Source organism: Crocuta crocuta, unplaced genomic scaffold, assembly GCF_008692635.1.
Source record: "Crocuta crocuta isolate KB4526 unplaced genomic scaffold, BGI_CrCroc_1.0 scaffold303, whole genome shotgun sequence".
Classification (NCBI taxonomy): Eukaryota; Metazoa; Chordata; class Mammalia; order Carnivora; family Hyaenidae; genus Crocuta; species Crocuta crocuta.
This window is the reverse complement of record NW_027528276.1, coordinates 1,293,132-1,318,516: the sequence shown is the minus strand read 5'-3', so window position 1 is coordinate 1,318,516 and position 25,385 is coordinate 1,293,132. Positions and strand designations below refer to the sequence as shown.

Below are 25,385 nucleotides of genomic sequence, written 5' to 3'. Positions count from 1 at the left end.
GGGGGGGTGGAGAGAGGAGGGCATCGAATATCCCGTTTACTCCATTTACACGTTAAACATTTATATTTTGATAAAAGTTATGCATCGACATGGTAAAAATAGATACATATTTTATAATACATAATATATACAGTATATATATGCAGTATACACACATAAACACACAGTACATAAAAATGTAATCTCCAGCTCAGGCTCAATCCCCAGCAGGTAGCTTCCAAAAATTATATACTATGTATTAATATAATTAATTATTATGTTAACACACATTATTGACACACATTCTTTTGGTCCTGGATTGCCCAAGAATTGCATCCCTCTGCTTGATGGCAGAGATGGAATGATGCTTGTACTTGGAGAGGTCGCATCCCTGGGAGAGATAACTATGGTGTTAGAAGCAAAGCTCGAAATCCAGCCATTTTTTTTTGTTTTAGGTCTTTTAGTTCCAGGATAGTTAACATCCAGTGTTCTATTGGTTTCAGTTGTACAATATAGTGATTCCACAATTCTAGAGGGGCGCCTGGTTGGCTCAGTAGGTTAAGCTCTGACTCTTGATTTCAGCTCAGGTCATGATCTCCCCGTTTGGTCCTACCTAGGTTTGAGCCCTAAATCAAGGTTCTGCACTGACGGTCCAGCCCCTGCTTGGGATTCTTTTTCCCTCTCTTTGTCCCTTCCCCGCGCACTCTCTGTCTCTCAAAATAATAATAATAAAACCAATTCTATATATTACAAAAATCCAATCTTTTTTTTAATGCTTATTTGTATTTTTGAGAGAGAGAGGGAGCATGCGTGCGAGTTGGGGGTGGGCAGAAAGAGACGGGAACAGAAGCTCTGAAGCAGGCTCCATGATGACAGCAGAGAGTCGCATGCAGGGTTTGAACTCACCAACCATCAAATCATGACCTGAGCCAAAGTCCGAGGCTTAATCGACTAAGCCATCCAGGCAATTTCAAAATCCAACTTTTTTTTTTTTTTTTTAAGAGAAGGCAAAAGAATTCAACCATACCAGTACTGTTCTAGGCCTTGGGAAATGTTGACATTTAATACTGACAACTAATAGGGGAGGCAGGCACTATCCCCATTTTCACAGGCAGTTAGAGATGTGAGTTTGGAGTGCTTGAGGAAGACTGAGGCTAGAACATTTCCCAAACTTCCTGACCGTAGAATATATTTTTTTCCCCACAGAATATTTTCTAAACTCTAATATATGGCTCACAAACCAGACATGCATGGGACTTTGTGATATTGCTCTTTTACTAGGATTAAAGAAGACAGGGAAAAATAGGTATTGGACAGATTAATTGCTGGAAGAAATTAAGAAATTTTAGTTTATGTTTTGAAACATTTTGTAATAGAAAGAAGTAAACAAACATGGCAGAATGGTGTTGGCTTTGGCGTGTATCTCTGACTATGGTGGTAGCCTTGGTGTTCGTGACTCATAAGGTTCCTGTCCATCCTGGCCAAAGAAAGACGATATTAGCAGAAAAGGTCAGGCAGCTGATGGATTGGACCAAGAAAAATGGAGTGATAAGAATGAGTGATGCTATGTTCTGTCATTTTGTACTAGATACACCAGGAAACCACTCTGTTATTGTGATGTTTACCCCTCTGCAGTTTAGATCATGTGAAATAAGGAGAAGTACTGAAGAATTTCAGATCTTGGCACATTCCTGGCAGCACTCCAGTGCATTCAACAGTAAGGTATTTTTGGGGGGATGATGGATTATGATGAAAGCCCTGAGGCCTTCCAGATGCTCCAGCTCATGTCAGTTCTAAGTGTCCACCTTTCTGCTGAGAGGAAATTATGTCAGATGACATTTACCATTTGGAGGGAAGGGGTATCCCAGCTGAGCAAATGGCTGCCTGGGTTGCTGAAAGAACTTCTAAGAAAGGCCAACATCGGAGTCAGGCAGCCCACAAATTATCATGACCCCTCCAAGAAAGGGATATTTTTGCCTCCTTTGGGAGGACTTGTGTGTTTACTGAAATGAATTAAGAAATTTATTTANCCTAAGCGAAAGTCGGATGCTTAACTGACTGAGCCACCCAGGCGCCCCAAGAAATTTATTTTTAACAAAACCTTGTGGGCAGCTTTATGCTCTGTGTTTTGTGATCATGATGATACCTGGTCTTAGGTGGACATATATAGAGCCCTGTATGTGCAGAGGTAACCTCATACAGAGGTATCTATGGCAGAAATGGGCATCATTTCCCTATTTAATAGGTGCATTCCCCTGGGAATGGTGCTCTTAGCCAAAGCAGCCACATCTCGTATGAATATTACGAAGAGAAGGAATATGATCTTGACTGGCATGTGTCTAGTTGTGTTCCTCAGTTGGCTGCTCTTTCTCTTCACAGTTAAAGAACCTAAGTATCCATTCAGCATTGTGATATAGACAATGAAGGAAGACATTTTTTTAAATGTGGGAAGAAAGCATGAAGCAGAAGACTGTTAACTTGTAACTTTTTTTTTAAGTGATTGAGATTTAGCCACAGGAGACATGAAGTGCCTTGGCAACAGCACACCATCTTCTTTCAAAATCTGTGAAGCACTATAATATGTATCTTCTCTGTACTCAATTTTCTCTTTCCAGTAAATGTCAGAGATTACTTAATTTAGTGAATTCCAATGATTCAAATCCTCAGAGAGCACAACTTCTATGGAATCAGAACAGTGTTCAAAAGTACTTTAACTGGGGTATGTGGGTGGCTCAGTTGGTTAAACATCCAACTTGGCTCGGGTCATGATCTCATGGTTCCTGATTTTGAGCCCTGCATCCGGCTCCGTTCTGTCAGCCCAGAATCTGCTTTGGATCCTCTGTCCCCATCTCTTTTTGCCTCCCCACCCCCCCCACTATTCTTGTGCACACGCACTCTCCCTCAAAAATAAATATTAAATAAAATTTAATAAAAATGGTTAGCTGAGCTTCTTTTAAAAAAATGTTTACTTATTTGAGAGAGAGCATGAGTGGGGGAGGGTCAGAGAGAGAGAGAGACAGAGACAGAGACAGAGAGACAGAGACAGAGAATCCTAAGCAGGCTCTGCTCTGTCAGCATAGAGCCTGACATGGAGCTTGATCTCACAAACTGTGAGATCGTTGACCTGAGCCAAAATCAAGAGTTGGATTCTTAACCGACTGAGCCACCCAGGTGCCCCTGGCTGATCTTATTCTGAAAAATAATATCTTAGGGCACCTGGGTGGTTCAGTTGGTTAAGCATCTGACTTCTGGTTTCAGCTCAGGTCATGATCTCACAGTTCGTGGGATCAAGCCCCACATCAGGCTCTGTGCTGTCAGCGTGGGGTTCTCTCTCTCTCTGCCCCCTCTCGTGCTCATGCTCTCTCTCAAAATAAATACATAACCTTAATCTTGATAAGGTACCCCTACATCTAGCTACTGAAGGTAACTATATTGCCTCTCCTGGAGGTATATCCTGCACAACCAACTCTGTGTGTTGTCTTCCAAAGCCCAAGTATCCTTCTGTGGCATGTACTCCCATTGCCTACAGGCGAATACAGTATTATGACTTAGTGTTCTTGCCCAAGCCATTCCTACTGAAGTATGAGCCATCCCCTACTATGCTGCTTGATCTCCGTAGACATTATAAACTAACTGAATGCTGGGCTATAATTTCTCTATGATCATTAACTTCCTTTTCTGTGGAGAGGTTTCACATAAATTATCGTTCCTTATTTTTTAAGTGGCTGTATCTCTAACAAAACAGCAGTTCCTATTTTGGTGTTGACTTGAGGTTGTTTTCTCTTTTAATAAACCTAAGAGGAAAATAGATGTAAAGACAATTCACAGGATGAACGATAATTTCATTCATCTTTTCCTATTTAGTAGCATGCTAAAATATCAGTTATTTCCAATATGCAGAAAACCAAACTGAAATCTTAAAAGTTGTTCTGTTTCAGCCTTTCTTCTCCTCTTAAGCAGAAAAAGCAAAGAACAATTCTGAAGACTCCTTTTTTCATCTTCTTTGTTGTCATATATAGATAATCAGAGTGAAGTCCTGAGCAGCTTACCAACATGCTCGCAGATGACAGCAAAGACTGAAGGTGAAGTTTACTAGAACATTAAACTCTGGCATTCCCTCTGGAAATGGCTGTTTTACAATGTGACAACTGTGGTGGTGGGAAAGTTTTTCAAGCGCCAACAACTTGGTGTTACATTAGAAGAGTTTTGTTTTAAACTGGGACTGGGTTTGGCTATGTACAGTTAAGTAGCCCTCCTCCAAGCTCTGGTGGAAGATCTTGAGGTTTTATATAAGAGTTACTTGCCAACAGAATTGGGGATCATTGTCCCAGAGGAGATTAGGTTTGTTTTTGTTTTTGTTTTTGTTTTTTTTGTGTAAGCTCTATGCCCAACGTAGGGCTTGAATTCAGGAGTCACATGTTCTAACACCTGAGCCTGCCAGGGGCCGCCTACCTTTTTTTTTAAGCATGGAGTGGGTGGAAGGAGGTGACCTCCCACCTTAGGTATTTCTTTGCTTGTACATTACTTACTTACTCCAAAGGGATCTGCTTGACTCTGGCCTTTTTTCCAGTTTGCGTTTTTTTTTTTTTTTAATGTTTTTATTTATTTCTAGGAGCGAGAGAGACAGCCTGAGCAGGGGAGGGTCAGAGAGAGAGGGAGTCACAGACTGAAACAGGCTCCAGGCTCTGAGCTGACAGTTAGCACAGAGCCCGACGCGGGGCTCGAACCCACGAACCGCGAGATCATGACCTAAGCGAAAGTCGGACGCTTAACCGACTAAGCCACCCAGGCGCCCCTCAGTTTGCGTTTTTGCTGGTCTGGCACTTGACTTGAGATCTTCAGGGCAGAGGCTTAGGTGAGGTTAATAGTTTCTCATAGCACATTAGTAAAAAAAAAAATGACTACTGCTTTCACTATAGAGCTGCTGCTGATTTGTCCTAGAGGTTGAAACAAGTTGTTTTTGTTTTTCTCCACTTGATTTTCTCTTATCCTCAGAGCTCACCCTTCTTGCATAAGAAAGAAAAATCTCTCAGTTAAAATGAATGGAAAGTAGTTTGCCATATTAAAAGTAAAATGTTATACTTTTGTGCAGGTTTTCTTTTCTTTTTTTTTCTTTATTTTAGAGAGAGAGAGAATAAGTGCTAGTGGGGAAGAAGGACAGAGAAGAGAAAGAGAATCCCAAGCAGGTTCCATGCTCAGCACAGAGCCCAACATGAGACCCGATCCCCGCGACCCTGGGATCATGACCTGAGAAATCAAGAGTTGGATGCTCAACTAGCTGAGCCATGCAGGCACCCCCAGATTTTCAAATTAGTATCTAAAGAGCCTTAATGTAAATTATCACACTGTTTTTAATTAAAGGGTTAGATAGCACCTCTTACTAGATTTTTAAAAATACAATTCAGAAGGATACCACAGATGGCCAATTTTGTAATGTAAAATCTTTATGAAAGTACAAAAATAAATTAGAAAAATTAAAGTCACAAAACAAAATATATAAATATGGTTAAACAACCTTGTTGGGGTGCCTGGCTGGCTCAGTCAGTGGAGTGTGTGATTCTTGATCTTGGGGTTGTGAGTTCAAGCTCTATGTTGGGTACAGAGATTACTTAAAAATTTGGGGCGCCTGGGTGGCTTAGTCGGTTAAGCGACCGGCTTTTGCTTAGGTCATGATCTCGCGGTTTGTGGGTTCGAGCCCCGCGTCGGGCTCTGTGCTGACTGCCAGCTCAGAGCCTGGAGCCTATTTCAGAGTCTGTGTCTCCCTCTCTCTCTGACCCTCCCCTGCTCACGCTGTCTCTTTCTCTCTCCTAGAAATAAATAAAACATTTAAAAAAAAAATTTANGGAGTCACAGACTCTGAAACAGGCTCCAGGCTCTGAGCTGGCAGTCAGCACAGAGCCCGACGCGGGGCTCGAACCCACAAACCGCGAGATCATGACCCAAGCGAAAGTCGGACGCTTAACCGACTAAGCCACCCAGGCGCCCCTACAAAGGACATTTTGAATGATGCCTGAATGATGGTGGTTACTGAAATCCTGTCTGGTGCAGCATGAAAACTATTCCTATGGTCCCAACCTGGGGTACCAAAACCCCCCAAAAAACAAAACCAAAAAACTACTTGTATGTTCTGTTTTCAGTCTTGGTGTTTGCAAGATAATGTGCAAATCCCATTTAGCAAGATATGTTACAGTAAAGACAGAGTAGTACTGTACATTTAGCAGTTTCAAATACTTTTAGGCTATTTCTAATTCACTTTGCAAAGAAGTCTGTTACATTTTGTTTTAGCTGAGAATTAGATGTCATATTAGGCTTCATAATCCTAAGCCTCTAATATGTCTGTTTTGTTTATAAATATAGACACATTTTGAACTCAAGCATTATTCTCAGAGGAAGATCTTTAATAGAGACAAACATGAGAAAAGGGCTGCTGTGTAAAGGTGTTGCAATGATCTTTGTAAACTGTGGACACTGTAGAAGTAACAAAAGTGATGGAAGACAGGAAGACGATTAATTATCTTCCTCCTATAGAGAAGACTAAAGGTTTCAGTCCCCCTTATGATAAAAACATCTTATCAAATATTATAAAATAATCATGCCCTTTCCTGGCATTGACAGATTAACCTAATTAGTTTTCTAGAAGCATCTGCAAGGTATGCAAGTCTCAGCAACCATGAAGAATCTGTCAAGTGATCGGACAATGGAAACATGGAGACCACAAGAACTTAAGAGTTCAAGAGGCATGGCCCCCTTCAAACAAGCAAAACCACCTTGGGATTTTACCTTGGACTCTTGGACTGGCACCTCATTTCTGCACATGCTTAAGTGTACTGCTCTGAGCACCCCTTTCCATGAAGAAAATTCAAGCAGCCGAGCTCTAATATAATTGGTGAGTTGTCCTGTCCAGTTCATGTCTCCCTACACAATCAGAGCAGCAGGCTGAACGGAGGTGTGCGAGAACCGTGCTGCTTTTCTACACTTTAATGTGTTACATTACAGCCTCTGTGAGTTTTCAGAACATGGTCTCAGTGTCATTGCTACACGTATTTCTACTTAACTATATGCCTTTGGGTATAATTATTGATCTTTTAAATATTTTCCTATACCAGTGTAGTTACTGGGCAAAAATTGACAGAGTGATTCTCTTCAACTGTCAAACTTGTCAACTGACACATACAGTGTCACCTATCAGCAGCTGTAAGTTAGCTAGTTTTAGTGTTGGTAACAAGATCCTTCAAGAACAAACTGTATGTTAGGGTTGTACAGAGTCTGGGGATGGGGAATACATAAGAGTAAGAAGGGATGTTCTGGAAGGCATAAACTGGTCTAGTGGAGATTATGAAGGGACAAGTTTTTCTTTTTCTTTTCTTTTTTCTTTTTTTAAGCTCTACACCCAACATGGGGCTCAAACTCATGACCCCAAGATCAAGAATCACACGCTCCAACAACTGAGCCAGTCTGATGCCCCAAGTTTTCATATTTAAGCAGGACTGTTTCAACAGGAGTGAGTTAGCCCCAAGAAAGGGGTACATCGTCAAAGGGATCACCTCATTTATGTCCCAACAGCCCTATTATCTTCTTCTAATGAAGGAAATGGAGACTTAAAAGCATCAAGCAACTTGTCCAAATTGTTATACAATCACGGTTTGAACCCAGGACTTCAGGACTCAATCGTTTTCACTGCATCGCCAATGGCTCCCTTTACCTAAGCTGGGAGAGCTGTAATGACGACCACACAACAGAAAGTTTGGAGCAAAGCTTTTCTTTTTTATTGCAATTATTAGTGAAATTTACACTTCAAACTGAAGCTAAGCAACACTAAAACCATTAATGTTTTTTAAAATTAAGGATTAAAAAACAAATACAACACAGAACCCTTCCAATGTGCAGAATGGCAGAAAAAAGAGGAGTGGTTCTGTCATGGGACATTTTAGTGACAGTTTGGCTCAGGAAGAATTATGACAATTTCTTTAACATAAAATGTTATATAAGTGACAACTGCTTAAAAAGCATCTTCTTTAAGCTTTTCAATCCCAACCCTAAGGTTTTCATAGTAATTTTTTCGGGGAAGGTAACTGAAAGTAGAAAATTCGCTACCAAACTTTAAATACCAAAAGAAGCACTTTTGTTTAAAAACTTTATTTGCCTTCTGCTCAGCGTAATTACATATAGTCTTCACGGAATTAAAATGACAACCAAATCCAAAAGCCTGGCCCCCCACCCCCCAGAACACAGTGATAGGATTCGGCATTTGGTATTTCTAACTGTACACCGATCACATAGACATCGTAGTTTGTTCCTACCTCCGCTTTCCTCTTAACAAAACGTGGCAGTCAAGTTTCATTATCATTCAAGATCTCATCTGGTCCTAAAACATGTTACAGACTCAGACTCCACTGTTCTAACTGATGTTACTGTGTAACCAAACATTAACAAAGAAAGGCTTATATAGAAACATTTTTGAAATCCTGCAGTCTTTTATCACTACGGTAATTGTTCTTACTTATGAAAAGCCAACAAAAAATAGAAGGCCAGACCAGGTGTAAGACGGGATGGGGACGACGAGGAAGGAGGTTTCAGAGTCCATCACTTTACCATGCTGAACCTCGGTATCAGCAGAAATATTTGGCAAGAATAGTTAGTGTGGAAAAGGAGGACGGAGAAAGAGGTTACTCTGATTTTCTGTAATAATTCAGTTTCAAAACCTACTGATATCAACCCCCAAAAATAGTTCACATCTGCAATACAAATAGGCACACACGGTCAAGATGGTTAAAAAGTAAAATTTAAAAGGCTATTTGTCCATCTGTAGGACATCTGCAGGTGGTCCCACCCTCCCCACATGTCCTATATTTAACATTTGACTTTTCAGAAAAGCCCCTTTAAAAAGAGTGCTATTTCCTCCTCCATTACTTAGGGTTTAAAAAAAGCAGCAATTATCTAAAGTGGGAGCAGTTAGCAATGCTTTAGGGGTGTAAATTTGTGTGTAATATAAATGTTCTCTAGAGTGAGTTGTCAGATTACATTGGAATGGTTATATTACAATTTTAGTCCCCAAAACACTAAAGAAACACATTTTTTCTATATAAATTTATGTAATACACATAGTGTTATAAACATAGAATATTTACACACACACACACACACACACACACACACACGCCACTGCTTCCCACAGCCTATAAATGCATCCATATACTATTCCACAAGAATGATCTTTACTCACAAGATACAGTAATACTTTTGGGTCCATAACGGAAGAGAAACATTAAAGCGACACATTACAGCAAAAACTGCTTAATTAAAAGTATTCCTGATATATCAATGTTCTTAGCTATCTCACTCAGCAAGGTGGACTTGTGTTCATTTTCCAAGCCTGAATCTCCCCAACTTTCCACTTTCAGTACCTGCAATTCTCATTATCCTATAAAACTAAGACAGATACCACCCAACGTTACTGTTGAGTTGGAAAAGCCCAACTGCCACAACAGGAGAGATCAGCATCTGTCGATTAAAAATAAATGTTGAACGCACCCATCCCATACCCTGTGTACCTAAAATACAGCCTTTTTTTCCTTAAGACAAACAACAACAACAACAAAAACCAAGCTTGTCTGTTGCAAAAAAGGAATTGCTTACACAACCTGTGATAATGTGCACTTTGCTGCTTCCTAGAAACAGGAGCCCCTTCCGTCCGGAAAAATGGGTAAGCCTGTCAAATATGCTTAACCGACTGAGCCACCCAGGTGCCCCATAAGCCTGTCAAATATGAAGGTTCAACCAACGATCTGTAAAGGTAACTGGGTCAGACACCAATTACAGGCTACCTGATATTACCTGCAGATGCTCAGAACTGAATTAAAATGAAGGGGAAAACTTTTACTATATTTTAGCTTTTACAGATACATGGTGATTCGAAAGCAAGGTTCAACCCTGCAAAGTGATGAATGAAATAAACACACTTTACTTCTTAAAATCTAAGCCCCTACTCCAAAAAAAGTTGCCAAAAATCTGACAAGAAACATATAACTATCTTGTTGTACATCAGCCTCTGATGCCAACATGTAGCAAAAATGCCTGAAAGTAAAGGCAAAGTTAATTTCTGATTATCTAATAGTTTCACCACGTTAATCTAATTCAAAATACAATCGCAGCTGCCATAGCACCACTAAAAGGAGTTTGGTTTTTGAAGTTACACTTTTGCCAGGATTATTATAAAGAAAAATTCAGCCTGGATATCTGGCAGGGGAGAAACAAACAGGATACGTTTGTAAGTGAATATCATACCAGGATAAATCCTAAATTTTTCTTATGCCTGTTTGATAAAATGATCCATGGTTATTAAAGATACTTTCATAGAGGCAAACGAAATGAACGCTTCATACAATAGTCTATGGTCTTGGACTTCTGAATATCTCTTCTTTTGGAGAATTCAAGCACTGTCACCAACTTTATCCTATTCTTACAACTTTGTGAGGTAGGTGAGGGCAGGTGTTATCACTGCTATGTTACCAGGAGAAAGGAGACCTGGAGAGATTGAGGAAATTGCCTAAGGACACAGCAAGTTAGTGATAGAGCTCTGACCAAACTCCAAGTCTCTGGCTCATGTTTAGAGCCCTTTCTACTCTAAAAGGCAACACATTTTTCAACAGTCTTTTTCCATTTGTGATCTTCTAAAAAGTTCCTGCATTTGAAAACACCTTACACTTTCTCCTTTATAACTCAGGCTTGACTAGGAATTGGGTTAAAAAAGGGGTTTTGGTTTTTTATAGAATTCTGCATATATTAAGAGGCATATGAGAGAGAGAGAGAGAGATCTATGTAAATAATATGTACATGAAGGGAGAAAAGTTTAGTGTTCATCCAATATAATTTTTATATATTTAAGAAGATATATGTCAGAATAAAAATCACAAGCATTTTGAAGTTTAAATCAGTCTGTCTGATTCATTAAAACCAGAAGCTACATAAATTTCCCTTAAGAAAATGGGGATCTCTGTTATAGAAGGTTAAAATATTACTTTCAAGGATAATTTTCTTCTATCGCTTTAACATATTTCAGATACACATCCTGTTCACTTTATCACTCTCCAGTTGGCAAAAAAAACTTTATGGCTAGAGATAATACCTGTAGCGTTAACTAACACTTTCAATCTTAATTCTCATTGAACAGAGTTAGGGTTTCTTTCCATCTGTAAACTAAAGTTATGTTCTAATGATTCTCAGTATTATCTTTTTGCTTTATCCCTCCTCTTTGAGAGAGAGAGAGAGAGAGTATGGGAGAGGGTGGGGAGAGAAGAACTGCATACTTCATAAATAGCATAAGACATCAATTATGTCACAAAACAAAATGATGGCACTCAAGCAAATCAAAGGGTGGTACGTTCAAAGGAAAAACCTTGAAACCCAAACATGAAAAGAAGTGCTCAGATAGTCTCTCAAGCTATAACTTGTGTGTGATCTTCCTTCCCCAAGTATTTTAAAGACTCTATTATTTACTTCCCCTCTCTCTGCCCCTCCCCCACTCACACTCTGTCTCTTTCTCTCAAAAATGAATAAACATTAAAATTTTTTTTTTCTTAGGGGCGTCTGGGTGGCTCAGTTGGTTAAGTGTACGACTTCGGCTCTGGTCATGATCTCACAGTTCATGGGTTCAAGCCCCACATCAGGCTCTGGAGCCTGCTTCAGATTCTGTGTCTCCCTCTCTCTCTCCGACCCTCCCCTGCTCATGCTGTCCCTCTCTCTCAGAAATAAATAAAACATTAAAAGTTTTTTTTCCTTAAAGAGGAGAAAGGGGTTGCACGCTGGGCTAAGAAATGAGAAAGCCCCTGGAAAACATTTGAAGAATCTTTTAGGGACAAACTATTAGAAAATTTCTGTTAGTGCTTACTATTCCTGGTTTTTGAATTTGAGAAAGAGCACATGCACATTTGGAAGGTTGTCGTCAATAACATGAGAGCATTCCCTTTCTGTGAACCAGGGAGATATCTGCAGTTAATTACCTTCGGAGAGCCAAGTCTGTAGCTACCAAAACCAAAGCTTCCTTTTGTTAAGCAACCTGGGCCTAATTGTATCTACTAACCTAGGTGAGGTGAGACTTTGCCTTCATCACAATGTATGTTTTCCCAAAGCTGCTACCAAAAACATTTTCTTTACAGGAAAGGATACCTTGTCTCCTTGGTGTTTTCTATGTAAAGGGAAAAGCCGTATTGGTAGCCATGCCATGGCTCCATTTAAGGATAAATACTTCACTTAATTTCTTTGTTATAACTCAGAAGCAACTTCCAAGACTTCTCTAACTTAACAAGAAGAGATACAGGTTTAGGTCTGGGACAAGAGCAGAAAATAAATTTAGGTTACAGAGAACTCTTCTCAGGTCTCTTCTGTGGGTTTATATAGCAAGTCCCTCTTTTACAACGTGGTTGTGAAAACTAAGGCAGATATGACAGCAGATGTAAGGTTTCTAAGGATTCTAAGGATCCCAGCAAAGATGCCTTTCCCACATCTCCTCACTACACACACCTCACAGTCCCACCAGAGCCTTTCTTTACAAAGACTTCCTGTTTCCACAGGTTCTCAGAATACAGTCACATCTGCAATATTTAGCAGAAAGTCTTTCCTTGTTTGGTTCTAAAAATATTATTAAAGGGCCAGATTAAGGAATTTTGTTTGTCCTTCCAATTAAAGCATGGAGTAAATAAAGACGGAAAGTGTTAAGCATTAAATACCAGAGTAATCTCCCTCTCTAGTCTCTGGCCACAGCCTGTTTAACTTCAAACACAAAATTATACTTACAGTTAATTTTGGGAAATAATAAAACCAAAGCCACCAAAAGTTCTGATGACCAACACACCCATCTGTTTTCTACTCCTGTAGGACTGTTCATGGCAGTTCTTTTTTTGGGATGAACTATGACTTACTGCACAAGTATTTCTTTCTTAGGAGGTGGAGTATAAACCAGGAACAAGTCACCGAGTACTCTACCATGGTAATTCAGTACTGATGCCAGGTGCCCTGATTTATGAAGCCAATAGTTAAGAGAGCAAAATAAGCTCTATGTGTCAGGTTCTTAGGAGCTTTCAGAAGGAAAAAAAAAAAAAAAGAAATAAGGGACTATTTTTACTCGAGGTGCCTTAAAAATGTTGGGTCTAAAAAAAACAAAAAAACCCCAAAAACAATAAATAAAAATGTTGGGTCTACAAGAACAACATGCCTGTCAGTCTAGGACAATGTTGAAACATACTGAATACAACTACTAATGTTATAAGCACAATAAATAAGAGGTGGCATATCTTTGCAACAAAAATATATCTTGACTGCTTGAAACATATTTAGTTTTTATTTAGTAGCAACAAATTCCTATAATCAGAGTACCAGTCTTCAATTACTACCTGATGTGGGGGTGAGGGAAGTAGCTTAGAATAGTACACGATTAAAAAAAAACAACAACCTACTGTAACTGGCAAAAACTGCAGAAAAAGTAGATACAACTAATGTCTATATGAAATTACATGCTGACTTCACTTTAAATTGTAAATTTTACATAATATAAAAACATTTCCACAATTACAATTACTTGAAACTTTCTCATTTATCCCTTCAGTGGAAAGAACAGATTATAGTACACCAAAATGTCATACACTGAGCTCTGATAATTTAGAATTTAAAACTCAGAGGATGGGATGAAGTTTACTTTTTAATTTTCTACAGAAAAAATGGCTTACCACACAAATTCACAGTGTAAAAAGACTACGGAAGTATTTTACTTGCTTAAGAGAATTCACTCTTTTCACACGGTTTTGTAAAAAGTTAGTGTGCCAATACAAATAACCTTGATCTATTTACTAGAAAGCTGAAGTGACCATAATTGCTTGAAATTAATATTCTATAATCAATACTTTTCATTGCCTTCCAATTAATTTGCATTCATAAGTTCTTATTAGATTTTTAATTAACTGAAATTCTGCATTACTATGTCGCTATCTCTTTTCTACCTAGCAACTTAAATTCTGTTTCTTCACTGATGCTCAGGGTTGAATCAGCTTTAAAAGTATGCTAGGGAAATGATCAAGGTAGCATAATATAATTATGGGGGTAGGGAGGAAATCTCATTTCAAAGTCAGTTATCAATGACTTCTGGATCATTTGTTATTTGTTTCCCAGGCTTATAAAAATATCATAATCCTAATGGTGGGTGATATGACCATTAAAATTAGTTTTAATGTAGTTAAAGGTAAAAAAGAAATGTAACAATAATTTATTTGACAAGTTGCCCCCAAATGGCAGATCAGGTAAAATCAATCCAATCTGTTAATGTTAGTTTGCTACTTCAGGGAAAGAAATCTAACTATAGAAAAGCCCCCCCTCCCCCTCCACATTTAGAAATCTGTCTAAAGACTGTCTTTAATGCCCACTATATAAACAACATTAAATATTCTAAGTTAGAAAATAGTGTTAATGGTTTATTGGTAAAAATCCAAACTCTAGACTTTATGGAATTAGTAGTTTGGTTGGTATATTAACATTCCATCTTAATCTTTGCTAATATCACAAAGAAAGAGGAAAAGCTAGAAATATCTATAAAAATAAAATACCTTAAAACCAACATCTAAGCAAAATATAAAAGTTGCACACAAATTGCCAATAAATATAAACATCACAATAGAAAAATTAATATTAAAAAAATAAACTCATAATTGCTATTAAGACATTATAAAAAATGAAAAAGTTTAATGTGCATGTATATTTGCAAACAGACACAATACACTCCAAACAATCAATATAATCTTACTATCATTATTACATAATGCAGCATACAAGGTTACTGAGGTGTGGTGTTTTTTGTCAATTCTTTTCTGGAGAAATGCTCACCAAACTCACAAACAAGAACTGGTTAGGTGATCATTTACTGTTGTCTACTAGGGGAGTAAACAGCCTAGGGGAAAACAGCTTTCTGGTAGATTACTATATTTCTAGTAAGTATGAATGGTTCATTTTGCTTATTTCCCCCAAAGACCAATTTTAGATGTTGCATTTCTAATTAACTGATCATACCCTTAATCTAATTAACTGATCATAACTGTCATCATATTTCATAGTTGTTCCCATGGTAGAAAAAAGAGGGAATTATGTATTTCTTGGTGCCTAAAAAGAAAATTTCCCTAAAGATAGTTACAGTCACTTTACTTTTTCTCTTAGTTTCCATGATGACTTGGCTCTCCTTTTAATATATAAGCAGTCTTCTTTAATAAATATTAATTAGAAAAGGATGCCAATAGATATTTACACAAGGGTCAATCTATACTGAAAAAAAAAATTAGCTATGACACATAATTCCCTGGCAAGTTACCTTTTCTTTTGGGCACTTGTTACTAAACCAATACTCTTGTTAAAAAGTTTAGCAGATTTGCTGTTTTATGTGCCTTATAAATTACCTTCAACACAGCTGAGAACTGAAAGGGTTAATTTTATTAAAAATTTATTTTTCGAACTTGCAAAAATACATTTGGTGAGCATTTACCTAGATAGTTTACTGGATGAAACCTTTACTTGGTTCCTTGGACCAGATTCAGGACAACGAATAACATTATTTATATGAAACTGTCATACTCTTGGAGTTCTAAAATAATTTACCTTTTAAATTTTTAGTCTCGTGCTATTTGAAAAATAAAAATCTACAGCACCGTCTTCTGAAAAGGCACTTTCTAAGAACCGCCTTACTTTAAAAACAGATTTAACAATTTAACTCAGCATCTACCCTGAAGAACATCTTTGCTTTACCGAGACACTAACATAGATACAATATTAGGTTTTGGTTGCTTCAGACATTGGTTTCAAAAAGGAAGGGAGACCAATGGCTGGACAGATTAATTAACAGGATCTTAATTTTGTCACACTCTTTGTTACCTGATACTTCAACAGGGTTTCCTACTGGTAAATCTCAACCTTCCATATTAAATTTATTATCTATCTTTAATTCAAGTTAAAATCTTTAGTTTCCATACTTTAAGAGTATTAGATTCTTGAGGTTTAATGAACAATGTAAAAATCTAGAGTACTCTCTTTGCTGGGTAAGGAAAAATAAAATTCAACTAGCAGTAGGTAATATTAGCACAAGCCTTGACCATTATATGTTAGTTAAAAATTATTCTGACTGACATGGAAAATTATAAACTGAAATGTACCATTTTTTAAAAGTAGGAAAATGTCAGAAAATATTTTTTCCCTTTGAGATATATATGGTGGGGGATGGGGAGAGAAGGGGGGAGAGAGAGAGAGATTAATTTTTTTCCTCCTGAGAGTCAGCTTACATTTTACTAATCATAGTATCATTTCTAACAGTCACTGATCAAGAATGTTCTTAGTATAAGCAGGATTTTTAAAAAAGATTTTTTGGAGAAAACCCTTACTTTCTGATTTTACACATCAATTCTTGGCTTATTTTTTGACTCCTAGAGAATCACAAAAGTGTTTTATATGATCAAATGGGAGGGAAACAGCAAAATAAAGACAAGACTCTAGAGCCAGGGTTATACCACCACTCGCGGAGGCCTCTAAGAAGTCTCAAGAATGCAAAGGATTGAAACTTTGTATGGATAAAAAAGGTTAAAATAAAGATGCCAAGCCAATGATGTCTTTTGCAGCTTGACTGATAACTCCTAAGAGGTAATTTAAGTATCAAGTTACTGACAGAAACAACCAGTCTTCTCAATAGAAGAACATCTAAGAGAGTATTTAACCAAATATTTAACTCAGGTTTAATGATCCTGAATAAAAATATACAGGGTTGTCAGTTAAGCCTTTTGGCAAAATATTTTTATCAAATTTGAAATAGCCAAGACTATAAAATATTCTAAGCTGAATCTAAGTGGCTAGATTCATGGATTTCAAAAAAATCACCACCCCATGGCAAATTCATGTTAGTTTTTGAAAACACTCATCAAATTCCTTTACCAACAGTCTTTAATTTCTGGCCTATATAATCCATCTAATTACTTCAGACCTATTACTGGCACTCTGTGTGTTCACCTCTTCCTTAAACACTGAGATCTTCTGCCAGCCATTTCTACTGAAAGGCAACTCAGAATTTCTTTCCTTTAAGCCTGCCATGTGGTCTGTCATGCTAAAATCCATTACAGCATATACAAGTAAACATTAGGCAGTGGTGGGTCATCAAAGAACCTAGTTTGGAAAGCTAGTATAGGTCTTCAGAAGGCTAGGAGTCCCTATGCCAGAAAGTAGAGATGAATCTTTATCTAGTGCCTTCCAAAACACCCGGTACATTCCTACTAGAATCCCTTCTAGAGTCTTCTAGAAAAAAATAAATTAATGGATTACAAACGGGTAGATTTCCATGTAAGAATTTTTTTTTTCTGAGAAACTTGTTAAAAGGTAAAATATTAAGAAAAAATAAAGGGCAGCTGTACTTCTGTGAAAATATGCCAAAACCAGTACTGAGGAGGTTGAGGTACCCTTTTGCAAAACAGCTAACGTAAAAATCTGCATTTCTAAAACAGAGAATCCTGATATTAAGTTGAAACTAAAATGGCAGCACCCTTTGTTACCTTGTTATTTCATGTTCTTAATCTTATTTAGGAAAAAAAGGGGTGTGTGTCTTAACACTAGCCTCCAATCCTGCTCATCTCCTTATTGTTTAGTGCAGTAAATGTCAGACTCTACTTAATTAAATAAATATAGCAGCTACAGTATTATAAATGTATGGTCCTCAATGCCAGTAACTTGATACTGTAATAACATGTATCAGCACTTTACCCAGACACATTTGCCATCCAGAATATACATTAAACTCCCAACTCTTCTTCTCATGAAAACCAATTATACCAGTGGCTGGGACTGACATTTTAAAGTAACTCTTATGCATCATAAAAAACAGCAGACCAAAATTTAGCATTCATTACATAGTTTAGTGAGCAAAGGCAGGAACAGAAAGGTCATTGTTGAGTTTCATGACCTTTAAATTCAAAACAATCTTTTTTTTTAATAAAAAAAGATCAGGAATTCTATACCAGAAGTGCAATAATAATTAAAACAAATTTCAAAAGTATTTGCCACTTAGTCTTTTATCTTAAAATTCTAAGCACAAGGTTCCTTTTAATTAAGTTTGATATACCAATTTGTTAGTAAGCAAAATAGAAATATACTATACATATTCTTTCAAGTTAACCAACCTTAAACTAGCAATGTTGAAACCGTAAGAAAGAAACCCTACAAAAGAACTCACTTCAAAGGTAAAGCTTTATATTAAAAAAAGTTTTTTTCCTTAGTAAAAGTTCTTCCAAATAGATTTAAATTATGGGTTTCATTCTAGCACATGGAAAAACGAACTGAAATCTAGGTGAAGCACTAAATACGCAAATGGTATCTACAGTTCTTCCCTGGGCCTGAGAGTTTCCCACATGCTCCCACTGGTAAAGGAGGGTGTTTTACTCATACTGAGCAAGCATATAACAATCAAGTTTTTACCATCTAGGATAAACTATTTTCTTTTCCTGTTTACGTTCCTGACTATACTCAGTGAAATTTCAATGTAAAAAAAAAAATACATGCTTTATAGGAAATTTTTGGAGGAAAGGGGCTGGGTTGGGAGAAAAAATGTATAGACTATACAAATATTACTTCATGTAAAGAGCTTTGAAACAGTGTTGTAAATTGCATTTCAGACACTTCAATAATAATAAACATACAAAATACAGTACTTTCTTTGTTTTCTGGCAGAGGAACAAAAGATTTCATACCTGTTGGAGGATACGGGCTCAGACTTTAGGCTCAAAATACAGTAAATTGGCAATAAGAGTGGATTACAGGTGAGAGAGAAACTAAAGAGCTAATCCATTTGATATCATGTGCAGATGGAATTCTGAAAGGTTTAACAATGCCCACTGGAAACAATCTGTAATATCTATATTCTGAACCAGTGCAAAAAAATAAAGAAATTAAAAAAATTAAAATGTAATTTTTATGAGTTACAAAGTGCAAAGCTCCCCTGAATCCAATGTTACTGATGACCTTGATTTTGACAGCTCTATAATACTTTTTAATACCTTAAAATGAAATCAATAAAACCAAAGTTTTGTAAAACTTTTTCTGTAGTTCAGTGATTTAACTCATTTAAAATGATCAAAGTCCTAACCTCCTTTGCCAACCATAACCCTAATTTTAAAAGGAAAGTTATACTGGTGATAAATTGGCAAAAAATGTTTTAAAAATATCATTTTACATTTTCTTAATTCATTTTCATAAATAAAAACGGGCACCTAACCAGTATAATTGTTCGATAAACATGATCTATTTTCAAAAAATTAAATGTCTTCTAAATCTTAAGTTATTCACTGTCATTTTTTTTAAAAGTTGGCTCCACACCCAACACGGGGCTTGAACTCACAACCCCAAGATCAAAAGTCACATGCTCCACCAACTGAGCCCCTATTCGCTGTCATTTCTTAAAGTTCAACTCTATCTCTAATATTTAAGATAAGACTCATTTAGGAAATTTAACTTCCTTCATTTTCATTAGGATTTTTAAAAGACATGCTTTAAACTTGAAAAATTACAAAACTTTCCTTCTGAAATTAAGGCTGTATTACTTTGCCCTTTTAAAATCATGGAGGTGTCTGTTTCTCCACCTATCTGTGGTAAAGAAATCAAACAGACACACCTTTCCTTTAAAACTGCTTATTGCACTAAAAGACAGCAAAACAAGTTGTCAGTTCTTAAAATAAACATGATTACATTTCTATAAAAGATGTTGCCAATACAGTTCTCTAATTAAAGCACTATTCTAATAAATATAAAAGAAAAGGAAGCTGTACTTCAAAACACATACATATATATTTATATATACACACATATATATAAAAATATATATATGAAAATCACATTAAGGTATGAGAGGCAGCAAGTAAACTAGCAAAAAAAAAAATTAAAATTAAAAAACCCTCAGCAACCCCTTCTCTCTTTCCACTCAATTTCAGAGGCCTCAACCCTAAAGAGTTTCCATCATTTAAAATATTTGCCCTTTACAAAAGCTGTAAGGGACTTTCATGTAATACCCATAGAAACAGAAGGCTTTAGAATTCATCACTTACAGAGAAATTTCTGAGTTACAACTTCTGACAAGGCTTTATATTTATAGCAGCTTTAACAAACTAAAGAAAAAGAATAGTTTAAGAGAATAGTTCAAGATTGCTACTGCTTATGTACACATTGCACAAATGGCAAATGTAAGTTCAGAGCAGGAGGGGGCAGACACTCTCATAGAAACTTCATATATATGTGTGTATACACACACACACACGTGTGTGTGTGTAATAATTTTGTTTAAGAAAGCAATTATCAAGAATTGAGGACTCAGAATTGTGTATGAGAAGAGACAGGAGTAGGGCGTGCAAAATAAAAATAAAAACCTAGTTTGCCATGCTTCATATCCAAATGAACCAGATACATGAACATGTGAATGTCACTGGTAGCATCATCAGGAAAAAAAATGTAGGTGATGAGGTGAGGGAGGTAGAGAGAAACAAAAGGGGTGGTAGGAGGATGATAAAAGGGAAAGAAAGCTCCCAGATGGAATGAACTATAAAATACAGACACATATATATCTACTATCACTGTAGATCCAGATATATATGCATATGAAGTATACATGTATATATTTAAAATATACACAGATACCTTTCACAAGAATACATGAATGCACATTAATTTTTTTTGCACACATAATTGTGAACAATCACTTTGATTATTCATGTAAGGTGTGTTTTTTTTTTAAACCATCATTTACTTTTTCTTTACTTTTTTTTTGCAAAGATAGTTGTGCTGCCAAGCAACTTGAGGTAAAGGCATTAAAAGGGTTAGACTACAAGAAAGTGAAAACAAAATGATGGCGATACTTCCTAAGGAGACCGCACAAAAAAGCAGTTGGCTGGTTTCATATTGCATAATGGTGCTGTGTTCCTTGATGAAGTAAACAATCTTCCTTATATTAACATAAAAATCAGACCCTGGTCCCCACACAGTGTTGGTTGCTGTATGGCTGGAGGCATTCCCACTCAACTGACTCCACTGGAAACATACGCTGTATGTCAATGCATCTCTCAATTCTTCCTCTCAGAGAATATTCTTGGACTTTTTAAGCAAAGTACATTGTGCGTAAGGTATCTTGGTGAATCTGTACAGCCTTGGCAAGAGCTTGTGGATCTCGCCCATTGCTCTGTCCTGAAACATGACTTCCTTCAGCGCTGTAAGAGAAGTGGCAATGAACACAAGAACAAACCCTATTCTGATGCAGTAATTTCGAAAAATATTACTTGCAGAAAATTTCAAAACTATTTAAAAATATTTTAAAAAATAGAGGCTGACCTGATGAACATTTCTATCACCCAGCTTCAATAATAGTTAACCCAAGGCCAATTTTGTTTTACTTCTCTCACCTCCCCAGGATGGTTTAGAAGCAAATCTCAGACATACCATCATTTTGTCTGTTAGCAATGATCTCTCCCTTGAATTAATCTGGTAAAGCAACTAAATCACTATACCATTCTAGTACTAATAAGCCTAAGGTGCACATTTTAATGGAACCCTTATCTTGGGCAGTCAGTTCTGCCTATCCTTGCTTTTCATATGGACTGCTGAGTCCTCTAACAGCTTGTGGCAGAGGCACATACATGGAAACACTTAGAAGAAATTTCACAAGAAAATCCTAACATGCTGACTCATACTTAGTTTTGGGTGAGAATCTGTTTTTGTTGTGCTTTTATATTACCTGTCATGTTCTTTGTCCACAAGATGATATCTGGCTCTGAACGCTACCAGGTGAGCATAATACGCTGGTGCAGGTATAGAAACAGATCGTGTACAGCGCACGTAAGTGTGGCAGAGCTGGTAAGTCAGCAGCTGAAGTTCATCTGCAGTAAAGCAGTTATCATCCCATAAAACATGATAGTGTGAAGGACGGCTGGTACCCTGTAGAGAAGGCAATGGCATATTCTGTTGATTTTTAAACATTTAAAATAAATACTCATCACGGACTAAGTTATAACTAAGCTCCGTACATTAGTAAAAATAAAACATACTCTATTTATTTAATTGATTCTGGGTATATATCCAAAAGAAGTGAAAGCAGGGACTCCAAACAGGTATCTGTACACCCTTGTTCATAGTAGTAGTATTCACAATAGCCCACAGGTGGAAGCAATTCAAGGCTCCAATGATGGGAGAATGGGTAAAATGTGGTATATATACAATGGACTTGGGAGAATGGGTAAAATGTGGTATATATACAATGGACTATTATTTAGCCTTATAAAGGAAGAAAATTCTGACACTTGGACAAACCTTGATGACATAATGCTAAATGAAATAAACCAGTCACAAAAGGACAAATACTGTATGAATCACTCATATGAGGTAAATGGAGAAGTCAAATTCAGAAAGACAGAAAGGGCAATGGTGGTTGCCAGTGACCAGGGGTGTGGGGGGGAAGGGCAATGAAGTTAAGTGTTGATGGGTATAGAGTATTAAGGAAGATGAAAAAGTTTGGAGACAGATGGTGGTATTGCTGGACACAATATGAATATACTTAATGTGACAGAAATGTACACTCAGAAATGGTTAAAATGGTAAGTTGTTATTAAGTTTTACTATAATAAAAAACCCAGAACGTTTAGTTGAGTTCCTCTGTATTAGTTACTATGTTAGATGCTGCAGATTCAAAGAAAAACAAAGTCAAAGGTTTCCTTTCTTTTGGAAAACATAATTTAGTAGAGGAGTTACAGCATCTACAATAAAAAAAAAAAAGCTAATAAAAGCTATAGTACTACTGGCACTTAGTCGTATTATGAGAATACCAAAGGAAGTAATTATGGGGGTAAGCCTTGGTTCTTCACCAAGGGGAAGGGGAGAGAGTGAGATGTTGCCATTTTTGGGTGGTTAGGGTGAGGAGATGCCAGAAAGAATAAACAGCCTTACCAAAAACACAGGGGGAATACCTAACAGACTCGTATGAGCAGAGTATGGTGCACAAAGGAAAAAAGATGAAGTCTGAAAATAAAGTTTGGAATCAGATTGAATGACATGCCTCAGAATTTGGACTTCTACCTATAGGCAGCAGGGAAAGTACTGCATATTGGTTTTTTTGGTGTTTTTTTAAACAAGAGAGACTTTAGTGGGATGAGACTAGGGTTTCATTAGAGTAATAGCAATAACGTGGAGGTTGGATTAGGATAGTAAGAAACTTGGGCACCTGGGTGGCTCAATCGGTTAAGCATCCAACTTCAGAGCAGGTCATGAACTCATGGTTCGTGAGTTTGAGCCCTGTGCCTTGGATTCTGTCTCCTTCTTTCTCTGCCCCTCCCCCGCTCACACTCTGTCTTTCTCTCTCTCTCTCCCCTCCTCAAAAATAAATAAACATTAAAAAGAAAAAAAGAAAAGAAACAGGAAGAGACTGAAAGCAAGGGGAGCAGCCAGGAGGCTGGTGCATTAGTTTGAGCATGAGATGATGAAGAGCTGAACTAAGAAATGGCAGTGGCAAGGGAGAAAAGGAGGAAAAGGAGTTAATACTTTAACAAGTATTTGAGCATCATTTGTTAGACACTGTGCAAGATTCCAGGAGAATTTGAATTTCAGTAAGAATAAATTAAAACACACACACACAGGGGGACCTGGGTGGCTCAGTCGGTTAAGCGTCCGACTTTGGCTCAGGTCATGATCTCATGGTTCATGGGTTCAAGCCCCATGTCGGGCTCTGTGCTGACAGCTCAGAGCCTGGAAGCTGCTTCCAATTCTGTTTCCCTCTCTCTCTTCCCCTCCCCTGCCTGCTTTCTGTCTCTCTCCCTCTCAAAAATAATCCAAAAAATAAATAAATAAACACACACACACACACACACACACACCATACACCTAATAATGTTGATGTCCAGCTTTAAATCTCTTAATGGCTTTCCAATGCACTCTAAAATCCAGGTGCTCATCTCTGCCTGACAAGGCCTGTATAATTCAGCCCAGGCTAGTTTAACTTACCCTCATGCTGCGGTCACAGCCTCCATTTGATTCCGTCAATGAATAACGTTTTTTTTTCTACCAAAGAGCCTCTATGTGCCTCTGGCAGGGATTTTCTTCCCCTTCTTGGCTTGATTAATTCCTACTTATTCCTCTTCACTTTATCTTCAATGTCATTTCTCAAATGTGATCTCCCAACCTATATCAGGTCCCCACTAAAATCTGTTTCTGGCTTTACTTTTCCTTTATTAGGCTTATTCCAATTTATAAATATGTATTTGTGAGATTACTTACTTAGTAGGTCTCCCCCTCTCCCTTATAAACTATAAAAATGAGGGATTGTATTTATTTGTTCACTCTGTATACCTAACATCAATACCTATCTTCTAGGAGGTAGACAAAATAAATATCTGTTGACTGAATGATAGAGTACTCAATGAATGAGTAGCCTCTGTCTTTTGGGACCTTATAGACTAAGTGGGAGAGGGAGAGAAACAGAAGTATGGTTACAATGCTGTCTAATGAATGCCACAAAGAGGCATGCATAGGGTGCTCAGGCAGTGTAGAGGAGGGACATTTGTCTTGGGAAAGGATATTAAGAAAGGCTCTGGGAGGAGCTGATGCTCAAGATGAGTCTTAAAGGATGAATAGGAGTAAGTTTGGGAAGTAATAATTAAGGTAAGGGAGCGACATGGGCAGGAAAGAGCTATGAGAACTACCTAAAGACAGTTTAGAATTGCTGCAGTCTTGTGTTTATGTGTGTTTGTGTATGCGAAAGGGAGGAGATAGAGAGGAGGAGGAAAAGAGAGGAAAGGAGGAAGGAATAGGAGAAAAAAGCAAGACAGACTGAGGGTGTAGCAGAAGTGAAGACAGCAGAATGTAGACATCAGGAATTGAGTATGCATGATGTCCTAAGAAAATGAGACTTTAACTTCAATGGATATGTAGCACTAAGTAGATGAATGATAGGGTCTTACTTATGTTTTAATTAATCTGAGGGAGAACAGATTAAATGAGGGCAGTCATTCTGCAATTGTAGAGGAAAAGTAATAATGAGAGCTGGAACAAAGCAGCGGAAGTGAGGATGAGAAAAGTCTGAGAGTGAGATGGTAAATTCTACAGGGTTGAGGAGTAGATTAGAGAAGGGTGGCAGGTGAGAGGGTGTAAGTCAAAAACAGCCTCAAGGTCTGGAAATTAGAAGAAAAACTGTGTCTGTAAAAAGATTCCAAACTCATAAATATTTTAACTTAAAAACTTAAGCTAAACCAAGAACAAATGGGAAGGCAAGATGAAAAGAGAAAAATGTGCATTGAAGTCAAATGGTGGATGGTTCCAATGAGTGAGTGACAACAGTATCAGATGTTGGAGAGTTCAAGGAGCAGCAGTGGCAGGTT

General features: G+C 37.4%; 1 protein-coding gene and 1 long non-coding RNA gene across 4 annotated transcripts in view; one reads left to right on the top strand and one right to left on the bottom strand.

Moving 5' to 3' along the window:
• Positions 1–1,639: 1,639 nt before the first annotated feature.
• On the top strand, positions 1,640–6,389 carry LOC144222644 (uncharacterized). Its single transcript, XR_013332449.1, has 3 exons — positions 1,640–1,701; positions 3,999–4,061; positions 6,337–6,389. It is a non-coding gene; the product is annotated as an uncharacterized LOC144222644 (long non-coding RNA).
• Positions 6,390–14,682: 8,293 nt separating this feature from the next.
• LOC144222592 (protein argonaute-3) overlaps positions 14,683–25,385 on the bottom strand; it is a 122,401-nt gene continuing 111,698 nt past the window's right edge. For all 3 annotated transcript variants that reach the window (XM_077753110.1, XM_077753109.1, XM_077753111.1), the window contains 2 exons: positions 21,758–21,957; positions 14,683–21,233 (listed from right to left, as the gene is read on the bottom strand). In XM_077753110.1, the coding sequence (XP_077609236.1) occupies positions 21,125–21,233; positions 21,758–21,957 (309 nt within the window). In that variant the 3' untranslated portion in view covers positions 14,683–21,124. The remainder of the gene's footprint in view (positions 21,234–21,757; positions 21,958–25,385) is intronic.